Source organism: Urocitellus parryii, chromosome 11 (genome assembly GCF_045843805.1).
Source record: "Urocitellus parryii isolate mUroPar1 chromosome 11, mUroPar1.hap1, whole genome shotgun sequence".
Lineage (NCBI taxonomy): Eukaryota > Metazoa > Chordata > Mammalia > Rodentia > Sciuridae > Urocitellus > Urocitellus parryii.
In genome coordinates this window covers 100,334,027-100,353,287 of record NC_135541.1, presented here as the reverse complement: position 1 = coordinate 100,353,287, position 19,261 = coordinate 100,334,027, and the positions used below count along the sequence as shown (strand labels likewise).

The 19,261-nt window shown below is 38.9% G+C and overlaps 1 protein-coding gene across 1 annotated transcript in view; it reads right to left on the bottom strand.

Annotated features, from left to right (window-relative positions):
- Positions 1-19,261, bottom strand: part of Notch2 (notch receptor 2) — a 152,833-nt gene that overhangs the window by 54,619 nt on the left and 78,953 nt on the right. The window contains exons 5-6 of the mRNA XM_077803756.1: positions 18,652-18,774; positions 1,000-1,233 (exon numbers count right to left, since the gene is read on the bottom strand). Coding sequence (XP_077659882.1) covers positions 1,000-1,233; positions 18,652-18,774 — 357 coding nt within the window. The remainder of the gene's footprint in view (positions 1-999; positions 1,234-18,651; positions 18,775-19,261) is intronic.

The window sequence follows — 19,261 nt, the reverse complement described above, 5'->3', positions numbered from 1 at the left end:
CTACTAGAATGGCAGTTTAATGGCATTGACATTTGGCTCAGATGCCTTCAGACATTCTAGGCTTCCTGTTCCACAGAGTTCAAGTGGGAACTAAGTTTTCCAGTCTGTTATTTACTAAGGCTTATTCCTCAAAGCTGAAGGTGTGGCTTTTGGAAAGGCAGAAGAAATATAACCACATTTCAAAACTGCTGGGTGAAAAGTTATCTTTGCTAAACCATCTTTTTTCCATCACATCCACCCCCATGTTGCTGTCATACTTCTAGAAGTAGAAGCTATTACACAGAAAGAGCAAGGTTAACTTTGTAGTATGAAGAAACCCTCCTTTAGAGGAATATTTCTATAGACATTGAGGATTGAAATGCACTTCTCCTCCTGTCTCTCCTGCCAATTCCTTCTTAGTAAGTGGACTATTTCTTCTTAAAATCAAGCCTATGAATTCATTTATTCATCATCTAGTAGGAATTTCTGAAGTACTTTTTAGTCTAAGATCTTAAGGAGTTCTGCAGATGCTCCAAAGACCACAGTTCCTGTCCTTCATTTTCTTTTCTTTCTTTTTTCTTAGTAACATGAATTGAACCAAGGGGTACTTTACTACTGGGCCACATTCCCAGCCCTTTTTATTTTTTATTTTGAGTCAGGGTCTCATTAAGCTGCTTAGGGCAAAGGTGCTGAGGCTGATTTGAAGTTGTAATCCTCCTGCCTCAGCCTCCAGGGCTGCTGGGATGACAGGAGTACACCACTGCATCTAGCCTAGCTTTCATTTTCTAGGATAACAAACCAAAGCACAGGTGAAGATTAGAAGTAGAAGTCCTAAGAAGGAGACTAACTTCCCAGATCTTTGGCTAGCAGATAACATTTCCCGAAAAACAGTCCTGAGTGGTATGTTCCTACAGATGGTAATTCATGGAGCACAGCTGCCAGGAAAAAGATACAGCAGAAGCCCTGAATGCTCACTGCCCCACCCCCCACTCTCCAGCTCTGTCCTTCCATTGGCCTTACCTGCCTTTCCCTCTGGGCACATGCAAGCAAAGGAGGCCACACGGTCAATGCAGGTGGAGCCTGGAGTGCAGGAGGCGAAGGCACAATCGTCGATGTTCTCGCTACAGTCATCTCCACTCCAACCATTCACACACACACAGCCATACCCCCCATTGCGGTTGGTGCAGGTGCCTCCATTCTGACAGGCATTGGGTTGCAGCAGGCACTCATCCACATCCTCTGTGCAGAACTGTCCTTTTGGGGGAAAAAAAAAAAAACTTTGATTAGGGGGCCCACATCTCAAGGAATTAGTACCATCACAGCCCCCATACACTTCACCTTCATGTGACCTGCCTGAAATTAAGGCCAGCAGAGCTCACAGCAGGCCAGATATTCTCCTGAATTTTAAGGCTATCTTAAGCCTTAAAATACCAACCAAATGGTATTTACTCCAGGTAAGTTATTTCAAGATGAACAAAAAAATCATCATTGCTAGAAACTCTTGACAACACGAAAACAGTCTTATCAAACAGAGGTGAAACCTATTAGGACCCTTGACTCACCTTAATCCCTGGGTCAATGAATAAGAGCACAGAGGAAAGCATCTAAGAGATGAGTGAGTCAAAAAATAACAAAAGGGAAACTACAGCTCCAAACATTATGGCAACTGTTCCATATCTGGACTATATCAACATTAACAGCCCAGCTGTGATACTGTACAAAAGTTTTGCAAGATGATGTCACTACAGGGAAACATTTGATAAAGTGTACTAGGTATCTCTCATTAATTGTCACAATCCTGTGAAACTTTGTTTCAAAATATAAATTACAATTTTCAAAAACATTAGGCAAGCAAGAATAGAAAAGATGAAGAAAAGGCAAGACCCAGAACGGTGAGACTGGAGCAAAATGTGCTCATCCCTAGGCAGAAAGCCCACCCAGTGCAACAGGAGATGGAAGAAGAACCAGTATGCTGTCTGAAAAAGAGCACAATGAAGGATGACAAACACGAGGCTCCTACAGGTGTGCTGCAGGCCATCCTGACAGCAACTGTGGGACTATGGCAAAGCCTCCTCAGCAAGGAACAAGCATGTCTTATATTTCTTATAACCAAGAAATCTGTGTTTCAGAAATGCAGTTCAGTGCCAGGCCACCAGAGCCATAGAGCATATTAATGAACTGGTCTGGCTAGAAGTCTTTTAAATTAAGTCAGTTTAGACAGCTATGCAAAGAAATTAAGATTTAGATCATTTGAATTTTCTAAAACATAACAAGCTGCTGAAACTCAAAAAATGTAAAGTATCCTTCATTCTTCCTTTGCACTGTTGGCACATTCGAGTTGCATCGGACCTAGCCTAACTCCTCACCTATTTATTCTTCACTCCCATCTCAGCTGAACTTCCACTACTATAAAACCAACAATATCTATCACTTGTTTGGTTGCACATCCATCTTCCACCACTTGGATGCAAGCAAGCTCAGTCTGGGGACCTTTTTTTTTTTTTAACATATTGCCAATAAAGCCCACTAGCATGGCAGGATGGGAACGTGGATGTTTCCAGAACATCTCTCTTTTGTGCTTCCCTCCTTACTCCATCCATGTAAGTCCTGAAGGAACCACTATATCTTTGTATAATCACACCTTCTTGGCCACAGCTGACTGATCCGGCATGGGTAGAGGATCCAATCTACATCACTGTGTCCCTTTCCCAAATTACTGGACTAGGAACATTTTATCACAAGACCAAATGGATGCAACAGCTAGTCTGCAGAGAAAGTGATCAGGGTGAATTAGAAGTGCATAGTGAGGAAAATAAAATCATGATGGCATTCAAGTTATTGGTTCCTGTTGTTCCTGAAGCCCAGCTGCTCCTGGCACAGTCCTTCTGAGAGACGTCTCTTGTAAGTTTTTCTAATTTGAGATGATTCTGCCAGTTGTAATGCAGATTATTAATTAACACATAGTAAGTGGAGATGGGGAGAAAAAGAGGAAGTGAATGAGAGAGGGAGTAAGTAAGTGAGGGAGTAAGTGAGAGAGGGAGGAAAGGAAGGAGTGAACTGAATGGCAATCATCTCCCCCAGGGAAGATGATGTCATTTCATCTATTACAGAAAACTTTGTTCCCTTACAGTCCCAGCAGAAACCCTACTTCAAAGTAATGACAGCTGTGTTATTAGAATGCAGGTGGGGTTGAGAAATAAACACGTGACCAAGAAGTAGGTGAAGAGTTCTTGCAACCTGGAAAATTGCTGAGTCTTGTCTATTTTACTTACAGTAACTTGAATATCTACACTGCCCCTGAAACATACTGACTTGTGCAATTTGAGCAAATTAGGTGTTATTCTTCTTTATTAACATTGTGATAAAATCTGAGTATAAGACACTGAGTGTTTAAAATTATTTTGTATTTATTTCTTATGCATCGTAATAACCAGTCACTAAAATATTGGTATAAGATAGCCTGGAAAATAAACAAAGAGACTAGATAAAATATTAAGTATTTCCTTAGAATGGAAATTTGGCACTCCTGGAACAGGACACAAATAGCCATGAATTTCCTACTGCAAAGTATGTACTTCTTGGGGTGCCATAACAATCATCTCATTTGGAGCCGAGGAAATGGTTCTGAGAGGTAAAAATAACTTGCCAGTGTGAGGCAACGAGAGCAGGAAACCTGGCATTTGAGCTGGGGGCTGCCTCACTCTAAAATTCTTAACAAAGATTTGAGGTATGGATCTGACTTTATCAAATCCCCTCTGCATGTCCTATTTTCCCAGGTGCACAGCCACGTGGAAGTAGGGAGGATGAAGAAGGTTAATGTCAAGAGGTGGAGGAGGTGAAGACCAAAATTATGACTCACAGGACAGGATTACTGGAAAGCCTATGACTTCACACTATTGTCCAAAATGCAAATGTACTTTTGGGTACAGTTCACTATTTTTTTGAAAGAGACTGGTTTTTGGAAATTAGATGCCTCCACTGAATCCTAGAACTACATGTCTGTAAGGTACTATTCATTAAAGACATGAAATCTAGAAATCCAAGAGCATATGACTTAGAAGAAATTTTCTTTTTTTAAAAAAAAAAAACATTTTTTACTTATACAGGGGCACAATATCTTTATTTTGTTTATTTATTTTTATGTGGTGCTAAGGATCGAAACCAGTGCCTCACTTATGTAAGGCAAGCACTCTGTCACTGAGCCACAACCCCAGCCCTAGAAGGAATTTTCTACAGGATGGATTTCTTTTCTCCAAGTTTCATGCACAGCTTCCCAAAGCAGCATTGCTTCCCAGCCTCATTTCTGCCAGACTTTTTTTCCTCCTTATTACTACTCTATCAACCAGTTCTAAAATTCAAAATGTTGAAAACAGTAACCAGGGTGGCCATTGCAATTGCTTGCTCCAAAATCCCCAATAAAATGTCTACTAAGATAGTAAACTTCCATCAGGTCCCCAGCATTTTAGCACAGAGGAAAACCAGTGCAGACGCCTGAAATTAAGAACAGAAAGGGTCAGAAAGGTAAATGACCTCCAAATTTCACAGAACTGATGAGAAGGAATGCTGTCATTCAAACCCAGATCAGTGGGACTCTAAATCAGATGTCTTTCACTGTAGCACAGTTGAGCACCAAATTGGCTTTCTTTGGTCAAGACCTACACATTGAATCCCTGATCCAGAGTCCTAGAGCACAATGAGAAGGCACAAGAATACCCTTAGCAGAAAGAAGGTATTAGCCTTGAAAAAGTTCTTGGCACTCTCCTAGGCAAATTAGGTCTGTTTTAAAGTCATTTGGCTTCTTCCACTATTCCATGCCAAGAAAACTAGCCTGGGTTGAAGGGAGGTGGGTTCCTGAGGAAAGCAGGATTAGGTCCAGAAGATAGCAAAAAAGATCTGAGTGTACTCTGGTTGAATTTTAAAAGAAAAGGTGGAGGTGACTAGAGACTTATTTAAATACAGTTCCTAAGTTGATAAAATAGGCAAAGAAGAGTGAGGAAAGACATGATCAACACAGGGTGTACAGATTAGTCAGACAGTAGAACACAGGAAGAACGAAAGGCAAACAACTATCTGTTAGCAGGGAGAGGAGGAGTGCGCACTAAGTTATGAGCTACCTAGCATATAAAAGCGTCTGGTGAAAAGGAAGAGCTGCGTTGTCTCCATGCCCCACCAAGCCACTAAGTCTTCAATCCAGAGACAAGTCTCAACATAGATCATCATCTGTGTCAAAACAAACCATGCTGGTAAACTCCCAAAATATGTTGCACAAAGCTCAGTTAGGCAAGTTTTGAGGGCAATAATTATCCCTCTTAGTAATTTCCACCTGTAGATACTGTAAGCTAATGCCGTTTAACATTAAGGCCACGGCAGAGGGCTGGGTAGGTCCCCTCTGTTTCCTATGGGCAAAAGAGAAAGAAAGGGGTGTGTATTTAAAAGCTATGCTCCAGGAGTCTGGACTAATCTAATATGAAGCATCACACTGCCTAATTCTTGGCTGATACTTGAAACGATGAGAACCACTTATAGTAACTGACAATTTTCCAGCTTACCATTTTTGCCTCATGTATCTATTCACATTCCTTTCTGTCCTTGATACACTGTCTCTAGCCACAACAGTTTTCTGTTGGTTCCTCACACATTATTTCCTACCTCAGTACCTCTGCATATCCTGTTCTCTTCAGCCCCTCTAATTCACATGACTAGTTATTCTCATCCTTCAGACCTCTCTGATAACTTAACGAGGTTCTTCAAATGCATCCCTCCTCACTACTCTCCACCAGTGCATTTGTTCCAGTCAATCTCTCCTGGCATATGTCGCAAATTGTGATTATGTATTTATTTACTCTACATAAGTCTCTTCTTACATTAGACTACACACACTATGAGAGCAGGAACTGTGTCCTACCATTCACTTCAGTATACATGCCAGGTACTGTACTAAACACTTGGCATCAGTGGCAAAACAGATGAGGAAACAGGACTGGAGAGGAACAGTGACTTGTTCAAATTTGTACCATTAGTTCAATCAATTAGAAGTACAAACTGGAAATGGAAACAGTTAAGTGCTCAAAAAGACTGGGAGTGTGAGATTGCTAGTTTTCAAAATAGGAAGGGGAATCTGGGTTGACTTTTGAAGGACAAGGCAGGATTGACTAACACAGGGGAAGAAGACAGCTCCTTAGTGTTACAAATGAAGCTTCCTGCCAACCCACCACTAGTAAAGTAAGCATGCGTATCAGTTTTATAGGAGTAGGGTCACTTTAACGGTCTTTTCTTATTGCTCTATCCTATGATTTTAAGACTACAGGATAAATAAGATTATGGACCCAGCCTGTGCAAGTAAATATAGCAGTGTTAACCATAGAGGTCTGCACTGAAATGGAAACCATGACCTGAGCCTCATTAGCATCACACTCCAGCCAAGTGAGCAGTGAAGCACTAAACAGACACCATTTATGAGCAGTAACAGCTCATCATAGTTCTCTCAAGGTACCACAAACAAACCATCAATCTGACTTGGAGTTATAAGTGACTGGAAAGAGGGAAGGAGGAGGACAACAAAAGAGGAGAAAAGAAATGACTGCAGGGCCTGAGCACTCTCTGAAGAAGAAGCACTCACCCTCCCAGTCATCTCTCATGTGTGCAGTCTGTGGAAAAAGGCTTTATCACATCAATAGTCCTGTTAAGGGTCAACTCGAATTGCAACAACAATCCTAAAAGAACAGCTTGGCTGGCCCTTGCCCTGACCCTGTTACCTTTTCTTCGATGGTTAAGTCAAGATAATTCTGTCTCTGACATACTTCCAATCAGTGGTCACCCAACTCCCAACTTCTGGAGTTTCATATATTTCCATGTCATACAGAGCATTCTTATAACTTCTATCCTATAAAATCTCTGCTCTAAACACAGATTTTTCTATTTTGCTGGTGAAGTTAATGAGCACAGTTGTACAACCTGCTGTGACTAAGGCTAGTTCAAATATTCAGTGTAACCAATGGAGTCTGCAGGACCTGCCTAATGGGAATATGCATGTGTACACTTGGCCTGGGGTATGCCAGTGACTGAGGGGAATGATGGGAAGGTAAGCATTCAGACAAGCACGAGACTCTCAAGGGACTCCTCCACTAATACCCAGACATCACCATCATTGTTTAAATTCCTCAAAGGCCTGGTTCTCCTGGTAACTTCCACTGCATTCAGGACAGAATGCTAACACCAACCTGTGTTTCCCACCAAACTCTCAGGCTCTTGCCTTGAAACAACATGAGCTCCACCACTTCAGCCTTCTAAAATTTTTCAGTGATCACACAAGTATCTGGGACACTCATCCTGCCCTTTCCACTAAACAGTTCTTACTTACTGTCTATATCTGAAATGTCCACTTTCTCAAACAGACTATACCGTCCTGAACAAATTAGTTCTGCCTGTTAATGTGCTATACTGAAACCCTCTACTTGTTTTGCAAGGCATTTGTTTCAGTCCAAAATTTTAAAAATAGTTGGATGATTTATATCTTGTTTCTCAATACTGCTAAGGTCCTGTTTACTTCAGGAACTCAAGTTCTGTGGAAAAATGGGTGGTAACTCTCTACCTCATCACAAATCTCCAGAACTTAGCACAGTGCCCAGCTAATATTACTTATTTAAAAGTGCTTGATAAATATTTGTTAAATGAATGTTTAACTCTGTATTCTCTTATTAAAATCATCCTACTCCTGAAATAATGGTAATCTTTCACAACTCATTTCTCCCATAGCAACAAAGTGTGTCTGTATTTTATTCACATCTCAAAGTCTCCCTCACCACCTTTTTACATGACCCACAACACACAAACTTCTCATCACAGTCCCCTTCCTTTTTCGCTAAACTAAACCTTATTTGTACCATACCCAAATCTACCTTGCCTTTGCCTACTAATCCTTCAACTATATCCACGGGCAACTCCACATTATGGTGGACACTTTCCTTAAGTGAAACCTCACCTTTTCCTAAAGACACTATCCCAGACAGCCCTCTCTAGAAAAAAAAAAAAAAAAACTCCCACTGCCCTCCTCTTCCAATGGCTGTCATCTGAATCAAACTAGGGGACAAAGAATCAAAGTCAGGCCTGGTGACACAAACCTGTAATACCAGTGCCTCAGAAAGTTGAGGCAGGAGGATCACAAGTTTCAGGCTAGCCTGAGCAACTCAGTTAGGCTGTCTCAAAATAAAAAATAAAAAAGGGCTGGAGATGTTACTCAGTAATAAAGCACTTATGGGTTAAATCCCCTGCACAAAAAAAAAGAAAAAGAAAAAGAAAGAAATGTCCTTTTATTACCCAATGCAGCTACTGACCTCAAAAAGTAAAAGTAAATATATTAAGCTATAAGCACTTTACCTTGACTGTCAAATATAATCTTTAAAAATGACTAGCTTACTTTTATAGAAGCTGCACAAACCCAGTCTACACCAGAAAATGTATTAAAGTATCTAGTGAGAAGAGACTCTTACTAATAGTTGTGAATTTGGAGAGGTACAGTTGAGCCAAGAACAATCAGAAAATCTAATGCTCCAATCCACTCATTCATTCAATAAAGACACACATATACACAAACTGTGCTAGGCTCTGACCTATATGCATGAGGGTTATAATGATGAATTAAATAGACATGATTTCTACCCTGTAAACCTTCCAGGCTAATAGTGGTTTTATAGTCAAAAAAACAACAATAATTAAGGGTGATAAGTGCTTTAGCAGTTACCAGGTTGCTTTAGGAACATGGAATAGGGAGAACAGAGAAGGACTATAGAACGAGACTTTTAAGTGAAAGCCTGTAGGTCATACAGGCAGAGCAAGGTTGTGTAAGAGTATACGTGTGAGAGTATGTGGGGAAAACAGGACAGGGTGGGAGTATTTCAGGCAGAAGGAAGTGATGTGTGTAGGTTTGAATGAAAAAAAAGAGCATGGCTCATTTGAGGCAATGAAAAAAGACTCAGTGTGGCTGAATTACAGGGAGTGCACGGGGGAGTGGAGAGATGCAGCAGGCAAGGGTTACATCCAGTTCCTTGGAACTCAATCCAAAAACAAGGAGGACCCACTGAAGCGTTTTAAGCAAAGAAACAACTCGATCCAATTTGTGTTTCAGAAAGCCCATTCCGCTGCAGGCAGGAGAATGGGCTGAACTCCATCTCACCCCTCCAGGTCAACAGCAATTTAAAGCACCAGGGAGTCCCAGCCTCCTGTGGCCGCTATAGCAACAAGAAAGTCTGCAGTGCATCTGGGGCAAATTCCGGATGTAACACACCAGAAAAAGCATCCAGTGTGGATGCCATATGGAAAACCATGGAAGTTGGGTCAGTGCTGAGCATTCAGGAAGTGGACCCCTGGCTCAGAGAAGAAAAGAGTGCCAAGCTTTGGTCCCTGTTACTAGGGGTGAAGATGGAAAGAACCTAGAGGAGATGCACATATGACATAAAACAACAAGAATACAGTTCAAATACAAATCAGGATCAGAAGCTGTAAAGAAGAGAACTGAAACAAAGAAATATAAATCAGTAATAAATGAAAAGTTTAAGAAGTTCTCACAATATGCAAAGCAAAACACAAGCAGATTATAACACAGAGAAAGAAGATTTTAGCGTTGGGGAAAAAAGAATGAAAACCTAATGTAAAAATAATACGTTTTTCTATTTTAAAACAAATGATGGCAAATGTTGCTTATCAAGAGAGCAGCCACAATCATCTGGCACTGTGCTTCCTACAGTGCTCACCACAGAAAAAGGAACAATGTTTAAAACTGGAAATGAAATCGCCACCCAAGGATTCAGTATCTAGCCAAAACACCATTGTGCATGAAGGCAACTAAATCAGAATCAATTTTTCACATATCTAAGGGCTCCCAAAATATGCCAACATGTCACTTTCTTGAAAAAAAAATTACTCAAAGATATACTTATTTGACTGAAAAATTAATCAAAAGAAAGAAGTGTAGAATGAAGAGGTTGTGACATAGATGCACTGGTAGCACAAAATGAACTGCACACAGAATTAAGTCTATAATATCATAAGTTGGATCATAAAACTAACTACCAAAAAGAAGTTTAAAAGAAGGTGCATACACTTTTAAAATTCAATAATAAAATACTATAATTTGAATTTTAAAAACCCAGATTGCATATACAAAATCTAGGGAGTGAAGGAAAGTTATAAGAGAAATAAAAGTATGCTAATTCTCCATCTGAGAAGGAAATTAATAGATAAGAGTTTTATTTTTGACTCTTAAAATTAGGAAAATGAGCTGGGCACAGTGGCACATGCCTGTAATCCCAGCAGCTGGTGAGGCTTAGACAGGAGAATCCTGAGTTCAAAGCCAGCCTCAGCAACTTAGTGAGGCACTAAGCAGCTCAGTGAGACTCTGTGTCTAAATAAAATACAAAATGAGGCTGAGGATGCAGCTCAGTGTTGAGTGCCCCTGAGTTCAATCTCAGGTACCAAAACAACAACAACAACAAAAAGCTAGAAAGATGAATTGAAGTTCAAATATTTAAACACAAATTCACCTAAAAATAAGAAACACTACCAACAAAACATTTTTCAGAGAACTAGAAAAAAAACAAGCCCAAATTGTACAGAACAACCAGAAAAACTAAAATAATCAAAGCACTCTTGAACAAACAGAACAAGGAAGGAAGCATTTGCATTATCTAACTTCAAACTACATTACAATGCAGTACTGATTAAAACAGCATGGTATTGGCCTAAAAACAGAGACTAATGGAACAAAATAGAGGACCCTGAAGTAAACCCACATGTGTACAGCCAATTAATTTTCAACAAAAAGCTAAGAACACTAAGAGGGGAAAGGACCACCTCTTCACGATAAATACTGCTAGCAAAACTGAATATCCACATCAGAAGAATGAAGTTAGATCTCTGCCTCCAAACAAAACCAACTCAAAATGGATTAAAGATTTAAATGGAAGACATGAAACTACTAGAAGAAAACATAGGGGTAATACTTCCAAACAGTGGAATGAGCAAGGAATTTTTGGACAAGACCCCCAAAAACACAGGAAAAAAAAAAGCAAAACTAAGCAAATTGGATTATATTGAACTAAAAAGTTTCTGCACAGCAAAGGAAACAACCAACAGAGTCAAGAGACAACCTACAGAATGGGAGAAAATATTTGCAAAATGCACATCTGACAAGGAGTTCATTTAGAATTAAAAAAGCTCAATAGCAAAAAAAAAAAAAAAAGCAGCAGCAAACAAATAACTCAATCAAAAATGGGCAATAGGGGCTGCAGTTGTAGCTCAGTGGTAGAGCACTTGCCTCACATGCATGAAGCACTGAGTTCGATTCTCAGCACCACATAAAAATAAATAATAAAATAAAAGTATTGTGTTCATCTACTACTAAAAATGCATTTTTTAAAATGAGAAATAGACCTAGATAGACATTTCTCAAAAATAAGAAATTGAAAAAATGCTCAATATCACTAATCAGGGAAATGCAAATCAAAACCACAATGTGAGATATCACCTTGCTCCAGTAAGAATGGCTATTATCAAAAGATAAGAAGTGCTGGTGAGGATGTGGATAAAATGGAACCCTTGCGCACAGCTGATGGGAATGTAAATTAGTACAGACATTATGGAAAATTGTATGGTGGTTACTCAAAATTTAAAAACAAAACTACCACACAGTCTAGCAATCCCACTAAGTATATCCAAAGGAAAGGAAATCAGTATTGTCAGAGATATTTGTACTCCCATGTTCACTGCAGCACTATCTACAACAGCCAAGAAATGGGAACAACCTATGTGTCCATCAACCAATGGATAAAGAAAATGTGGCATATACCCACCATGGAGTACTATTCAGCTATAAAGAAGAATGGAATCCTGTCCTTATTTGAGTCTCCTGGTTGTCACTCACTCAATAGCCATCATTTGTTAAAATCTGTCCTGGGTTCCGAGGTATTTGACATTTTATTCTAATATCTATAGGACTACTTTTAGAATATAAGTGGTATTTCAAAACCCTTGTTATCTATAAGTAGAAAATAACATTGATTTTTATAAACTGAATTTATATCTGGCTATCAACAAAAAAACAACAACGACAACAACAACAACAAAAAATCTGTCCTGGGAATGCCACAATAAGTAAGACTGGTTCTCAATCCTAAAGAGGCTGATAATCTATGAGGTGAGCAGAGCATACAAACTAGTAAATACAGTAAAGTACTACAGGTGCTGCAACAGAGGCATGAAGAGTTGAATCAAGAGCAATGTTACAGCCCTGAAGAAGTCAATTCTTCTCAATCACCCCTTTAACCCCACCAAGTACTTAGATGGTTCTAAATTCCTATCTATCTTTCTTTCAAAACCTCATTCCTTCATATTTTCCACCTCCTATAATGGTTTTGTGTAGACTTCTTTATTCTTTCCTAAACAATTTTTATAATTCTTGAATGACACAAATTAACTCTGTTAATCTTTGTGTTTCTTACAGCATCCAGCATGGATTTAATAGTTGTGCAATAAGTATCTGTTATTTAACTTACAGTCATTCCATGCAGGCTTAAAAACCATTAAGTTAAACTGGATCTTCCTGTAATGCAGCCAAAACTAGACACTGAGTAATGAACCACAAGGACAGGAAAAGATCCTTCAGTCTCACCTCCTCATTTTGCTAAACCATACTATATATTCACTCCTGTTTCCACCAACATAGCTTTTGGACCTCTGGAATGAGGGTGCTTCAGGTTAGCACTCTGGCAGTGTTCCCACTGGAAAGAAACTGAAATTGGGGTGGGAAGTAGAATTCCAGAGAGCAGGCTAATTATCTGGTACTCACAATCAAGCTGACAGCAGAGAAATTGAAACCTGAGATGCATTTTCCCATTCTGCCACACCGAATATAAATGAGAATACCTTTGCAGTCCAAGATATAATTAGTTTCCACTCTCAACTCAAAAGCTCCATCCCTATAGTATTACATACATGTGGGTAAACACACACACACACACACACACACACACACACACAGTGATTTTAAAAAAAGATCCATTCCATGGGACAATGTGTCACCAACTAGAGGCTGGGCCGAAACAGAGATACCAATTTCAACTTCAGAACACCACCATGCAGAGACTCATTTTCAGATACAAGGAGCTACTTCCTGCACCACCTCTGGCATATGCACTCACTGGTTCATGCCAAACATTTTTACTAAAACTGGAGCAACTAAGAGCAGTGGGAATCTTAACCAACTCTTTAGGCTCATCATGCTTATAAAGGAGCTGAGAAAAAATCTGGTCAGTTTTATTTGACTCATATCCACCTAGCTTTCATTGTTCACTTCTGCTTAATGTCCCAAAACACTACTCCAAGCCCAAGCTGAAATTACATTTCTGGATTAATAACAAGCACAGGAAAATAAATCACATCTGCCCCAGGAGTGAACCCAAAACCAAAAGCAGTCACAGAAAGGAATTTCTGAGTTGAGTTTAGAGTCAACTTTAATTCTGAAGGAAATGAACCTTTAAAAAGAAAATTCAAATAACAACGTACGTAGACAAAACATTAATCTACTCTGTTCTAATAAATTTGGGAGCCTTTTAAAACTTTCTTTTCCCTTAAATGGATATCTGCCAGAGCAGAACTTCTCTGATAAGATGGCATGGTGCCAAAGGCAGTATGATAAAGACATTTGTGCTCAGGCTGCATCAAACCTTTAGGTATACTTTCATTTCCTAAAGGAACATCTAGTTATTCAGGCTTATCTCCATAACAAGATTCTTATAAAGAAGTAACCCCCATTCCCACCCCCAACACCAATTTCTTTTTTCCACCTGAGCTCGGGCTAGTTGAGAAGGCTGTAGTAGTCTCTGAAAGCACGAACAAAAACACTATTTGGACAGCTATAGTAAGTGGAAAGGCTCTGAACTAGGCTACAACCAGTTCTGTCCATACTGACAGGGAAACCACAGCGGACCAAAGCCAACACACTCTTTCTAATGAGGTTCGCACAAGGCCTCCTCTGCATGTGGTTACCGGTCTGTTGCTCTACCATCAAAGGACACAGTGGGTACTCCCACTTTTCAGCAGCAATGATAATACGCTCAGAGCACCTTCACATCTAGAATTCTGTCTAAAAGAAATAAAACAAGAGACAAAGGTATAATTCTAAATTTTCCAGTGCCCACTTAAAACAAAAGAAAAAAGTCTTGGGGTGTAGTTCAGTGGGAGAGCATTTGCCTAGCATGCCTGAGGTCCTGGGTTCAAGCCCCAGCATGACAAAATACAATAAAATAAATAACAAATAAAATTAATGTGAAAGGAACATGTGAAATTAATTTTAGTAGTATTATTTTATTTAACTCAACATATCTAAGACAAATTTTACTATCTAATTAATATTTAAACATTAGATGTTTTACCTTTTTTCATGCTGTCTTCAAAATCAGGTATTTAATAGTTACAATACTTCACTTCAAACCAGTCACATTTCACATACTCAACACAAGATGTGACTAGCAGCCACCAAACAGAACAGCACGGATCTACATTGTTTAACATGGTTGCTATTTGCTGAATAAATTTTTATTTATTCACCACTGATTCACCTAAGACCCCAATAAAGTAAGTGAGAGATATTAGTTGTGTGTACAGCAAATAAAGCCTTCTGACAAAAAGGAACTGATTTATTTACCCCAAACAAACCACAGAGTTGGAAAAACTTCTACTCATCTTGAAGTTTAGAACTTGCTACAAAAGTTCAAGCCTTTTACATATGTATACTTGGAAAATAAAACTATCTATTAGGTTCTTCTCACTAAAAATCTAGCAAACTCCCAAATCTCCATTTATTTTAAATTAATGCCTAGTGTTTTCTGTCATATAATCTCATCCCTTTTTTTTCAGATGGCTAGCAACTTCATTTCCTCTCCTACTAGACTAAAACAACCCCTTCTTTTCTATTTTGCCAAAAGCCAAACCAAACAATTCATACTTCAACTCTACAGTTGGCAATTGCAAAGGAAATTCTGAACAAATTTGTAATAAAGGCTCTTAGGTATAGCAAAAACAGCACCAAACTGAATATAAAGCATTCACATAATGTTAACTTCTAACCTCAAAGCAACCAGCCAGATTCCTAAAATGGAAAAAAAAAAAAAAACAAGGAGTAAATCACTAAGTACTAGAATAATAAAATTATAAACTGAACTTTCAACCTATTAAAGAAACTCAAAATCCTTCAAAATAAAAAATTTAAAAAGATAACTCACAGAATCAATTTGATAAAGAAAAAAGACTGAGTATTTATAACTTGAAAAGCCTAAATTCAAACACTAACCCAAACACTATTTGCCTTCGGCAAATTATTTAACCTTTTTGAACATGCATATCTGTGAAAAGAATATTAATATATTATACTCCTAATACAGTGATTGTAAATGTTCACAAAACGTATTATAATAATAAATTATTCAGTGCTAGTAAACAACAATTAATTTCTATACTCCAGCCCCACTCATTTTTTTTATTGGTTGCTCAAAACATTACAATGATCTTGACATATCATATATCATACATTTGATTCAAATGGGGTATGAATTCTTATTTTTACCATGTGTACAGAATTGTAGGATCACATTGGTTATACAGCCACGTTTATACATACTGCCATACTAGTGTCTGTTGTATTCTGCTGCCCTTCCTATCCCCTTCCTATCCCCCCTCCCCTCCCCTCCCATCATCTCTCTCTACCCCATCTACTGTAACTCATTTCTCTTTTATTTTTTCCCCTTTCCCCTCACATCCTCTTATATGTAATTTTGTATAACAATGAGGGTCTCCTTCCATCTTCCATGCAATACCCCTTCTCTCTCCCATTCCCTCCCACCTCTCGTCCCTGCTTAACGGTGATCTTCTTCTCATGCTCTTCCTCCCTGCTCTATTTTGAGTCGCCCTCCTTATATCAGCCCCACTCATTTTTGTAATTTATGAAAAGCAGAAAACACAAATCTGAACTTAGAGCTTTAACATCAACAGAAATAAGAACCCTACGGCACAAAATTGTCTTTCTACTCTTTTTTCCTCAGTAGGGGACTGGGATGGTGAATAACTCAGCTATGAAGATCTGTAAAGAACACTAGAAAACTGCTGCCACCAACAATTCAATGGGTTCATAATGCAATACCTCCATCATGTCAAGCAAATAATAATGTCAATCTAAATGTAGTTACACTGACACTGAGAAACACAGCCCAAGAACATTTAGCTTAGCCTGAGAGAGTTGGGGAAAGCTTCCTGAGGGAGTTAACCAACTGATCCAAGTCAAACGGGCACAAAATCATGAAGAAAACAGGGTTAGGGGTGGAGCAGGCCAATCTGGAGAAAAGCAATGGAGTAAATGAAGACACAGAATGTGGAAGAACACAAGCACAATGTGGGAGAGCTGAGAGCAGCTCTTACTGCCAGAGTCTGGAGAGTTGTTGGATGCATGAGAAGACTAGAGAAGCAGATAGAGCTGGGGCATGAAGGCTTCATATAACACAGGGAGCATTTTGGGGCTTTATCCTGTTAATGACAGGCAGGGCAGAAAACAAGTCTTGTCACTGGAAATCAAAGTATTGACATGAGTTAAAAAGGGAAAGGAAACCTATGGTGGGAAACTAAAGACAGAGGATCACTCCAAATGACAGCCAACAGATCAAAAGAAATAGAAAGCACCACATGGAACATATCCACTACCTCTGCCACCTTTTCTAGAAATACAAATTACACTGAGAAAGAAACATTTTGCATAGAAAAGAGGCATTTATTAAACATCCTGGGGTAAGAAATTTGGGTAAAATATCATTTTACTGGGAAACTTTGCCCCAAGATCAGACCTTCCTAATTAATATCAAAGCAGGAAACCAAGTGTGGTATCAAAGAAAAATCAGCAACAAAATTACAATACCATTTAATCTTCATTGGAATCAGAAGCCTGAGTACCACACAGAGTCATGCTCCCACAGGGCACAGGGAGATTAGAATAAAGTCAAGTTCCTGACACTCATATCATCCTGCCCAGAACTAACTGTGAGACTCATTAAAAGTAGAAAAAGTCCAAATCTTTTCAGTTACGGCTGGTCATCTGATTAACTTTATAGTCATTTCTAAGTGGAAAAAAAACTACCACAAAAATGGCAAAAGCTAGGGAGAACAGAGAACATAACAGAAAGTGCAGAGGGTTGGAAGTGAAGTCCTAGGATCAGGACCCCATGAAGAAATTCTAGGGAAAGTCCAATTCTAGGGAAACCCAGTAGGAAAGTATTAAAGAGGACGGTTTGGGGATTAAAAGCAGAAATATGGGCTTTTCCAGAAAATCATGTTATTTAAGCTTTAAATCCTTTTTTATCTTTTCTATTCATAGTCTATAGAACAAGAGTACTCTAAATAATTAAATGCTGCCGATAAGGGAAAGCAATTCAGAAATGCTAAAGAACACCAGGCAGGAATGACTGCAATCCAGCATAAAGACTTCTTAACAGAGTTCAGTACTGGTACTGAAGTTTCTTCTTATAACACTAACTTATTCTTTGGGTTTCCACATTGAATCAATCCATTTCTCTCAAAAACTTTCTAACTTAATTGTCTTCACTTTCAGTAAATAAATAGATGGATACAAAAAGAAAGTAGACCACAGTCTGCATAAAATCACCCAACTTACTAAAGTAAAAAACTTAGGATAATGTAAAGAAACTTCCAAGAGGGTATAAAATTAAGCTAGACTACTCTTCTAATGTCAGAGGCAGAAAAAATTATTTTTGACTTGTGTGGAGAAAGGGATACAAGAAAGACAAAGCAGAGCTGGGGTTGTGGCTCAGTGGTAGAGCACTTGCCTAGCATGTATGAGGCACTGGGTTCAATACTCAGCATTGCATGCAAATAAATAAATAAAAGGTCTATCAACAACTAATAAAATGTTAAAAAGAAAGAAAGAAGACTCCCAGCTGGGAGTCTGAGGCAGGAGGATGGCAAGTTTAAGGCCAGCCTTGACAACTTAGCAAGATCCTGTCTCAAAATAAAAAAACAGAAAGGGCTTTTGATGTAGCTCAGTGGTAGGGCACTTGCCTAGCATGCACAAGCCTTTGGGTTTAATCCCCAGTACCATGAAAAAAAAAGAAAAAGAAAGAAAGAGAAGAAATATGATTATAATAAAATAATGTCCAAAGTACTTGCTCAAGCTTTTGCTAGTTAAAAGGTATGACAATAAGATAAGATAGATATCTATCTGTGACCAAATAAGATCTGAACTCCTGTGGTGTATATAGTTTGGTTTGGCATTTAAGTATGCTCTTTCCTCTCAAATATTTATTAAGCATCTACTATATTCCAGGCAATGTACTATTTTTCCAACAAATAAAGTTCAGAGTCTACCAATAAAGATCTTCTCTCATATGCACTGTAGCACTTAGCACAGTGCTGAGTTCAGAGCAGTTGCCCAATAATTCCTGTGAAAATTTATATTTGAGTGAACACTGAACGCCTGGGGTTAGCACTGCATCTGGCTCAGTTCATACACCTTTGTAAAGCAGCCCTAAAATGACTTGTTCGAGGTGCCCACTTTAGCAGCAGTCTCCTCTCCTTCCCAATTCACACTCCATTCTGGTGGATTCATCACACTGTACATACCTGTCCACTGAGGGGGGCAGCGGCAGTTGTATGTATTGACCCCATCCACACAAACCCCTCCATTCTGACACTTGTGGTTAGGACAGTCATCAATATTCCGTTCACAGGTGCTGCCTTCAAAACCTGATAAAAGAGGAACAAAAGAAAATGACGGATTCTCATACATAAGCATTCTGCTCAGGACATGATCATCAGGACAGACCTGCTTCATGACTTCAGTTCAACCTCCAGCAACTGCTCAATGCAGGACTCACTATATTAAAAATTTCCCCATCCTCCAACTTTTCTGGCCTTAAGCACAGCTAGACAGTGTGACTCATTATACCATGGCATGCCTTCACAGTTACCTCACAAGTATTTCATGGTGTTTCCATGAAATAAAATCCCAGGGAAGATAAATGTCTTCTTGGGACAGATATTAACTGGTTCCAAAAAACAGGGTATTAGATTTTCCCCAACTCCATACTAAACTACTGGGAAGAACAAATGAAAGATTACCTAATTACATTCCCTCCCACCCCCAGGATGATAGCTCAGAGGCCTTCAAAACTGGGGGTGAGAAATAGGAAAAATACTGAAATATTAAATATTATTATGGGTCAAGTCCAAT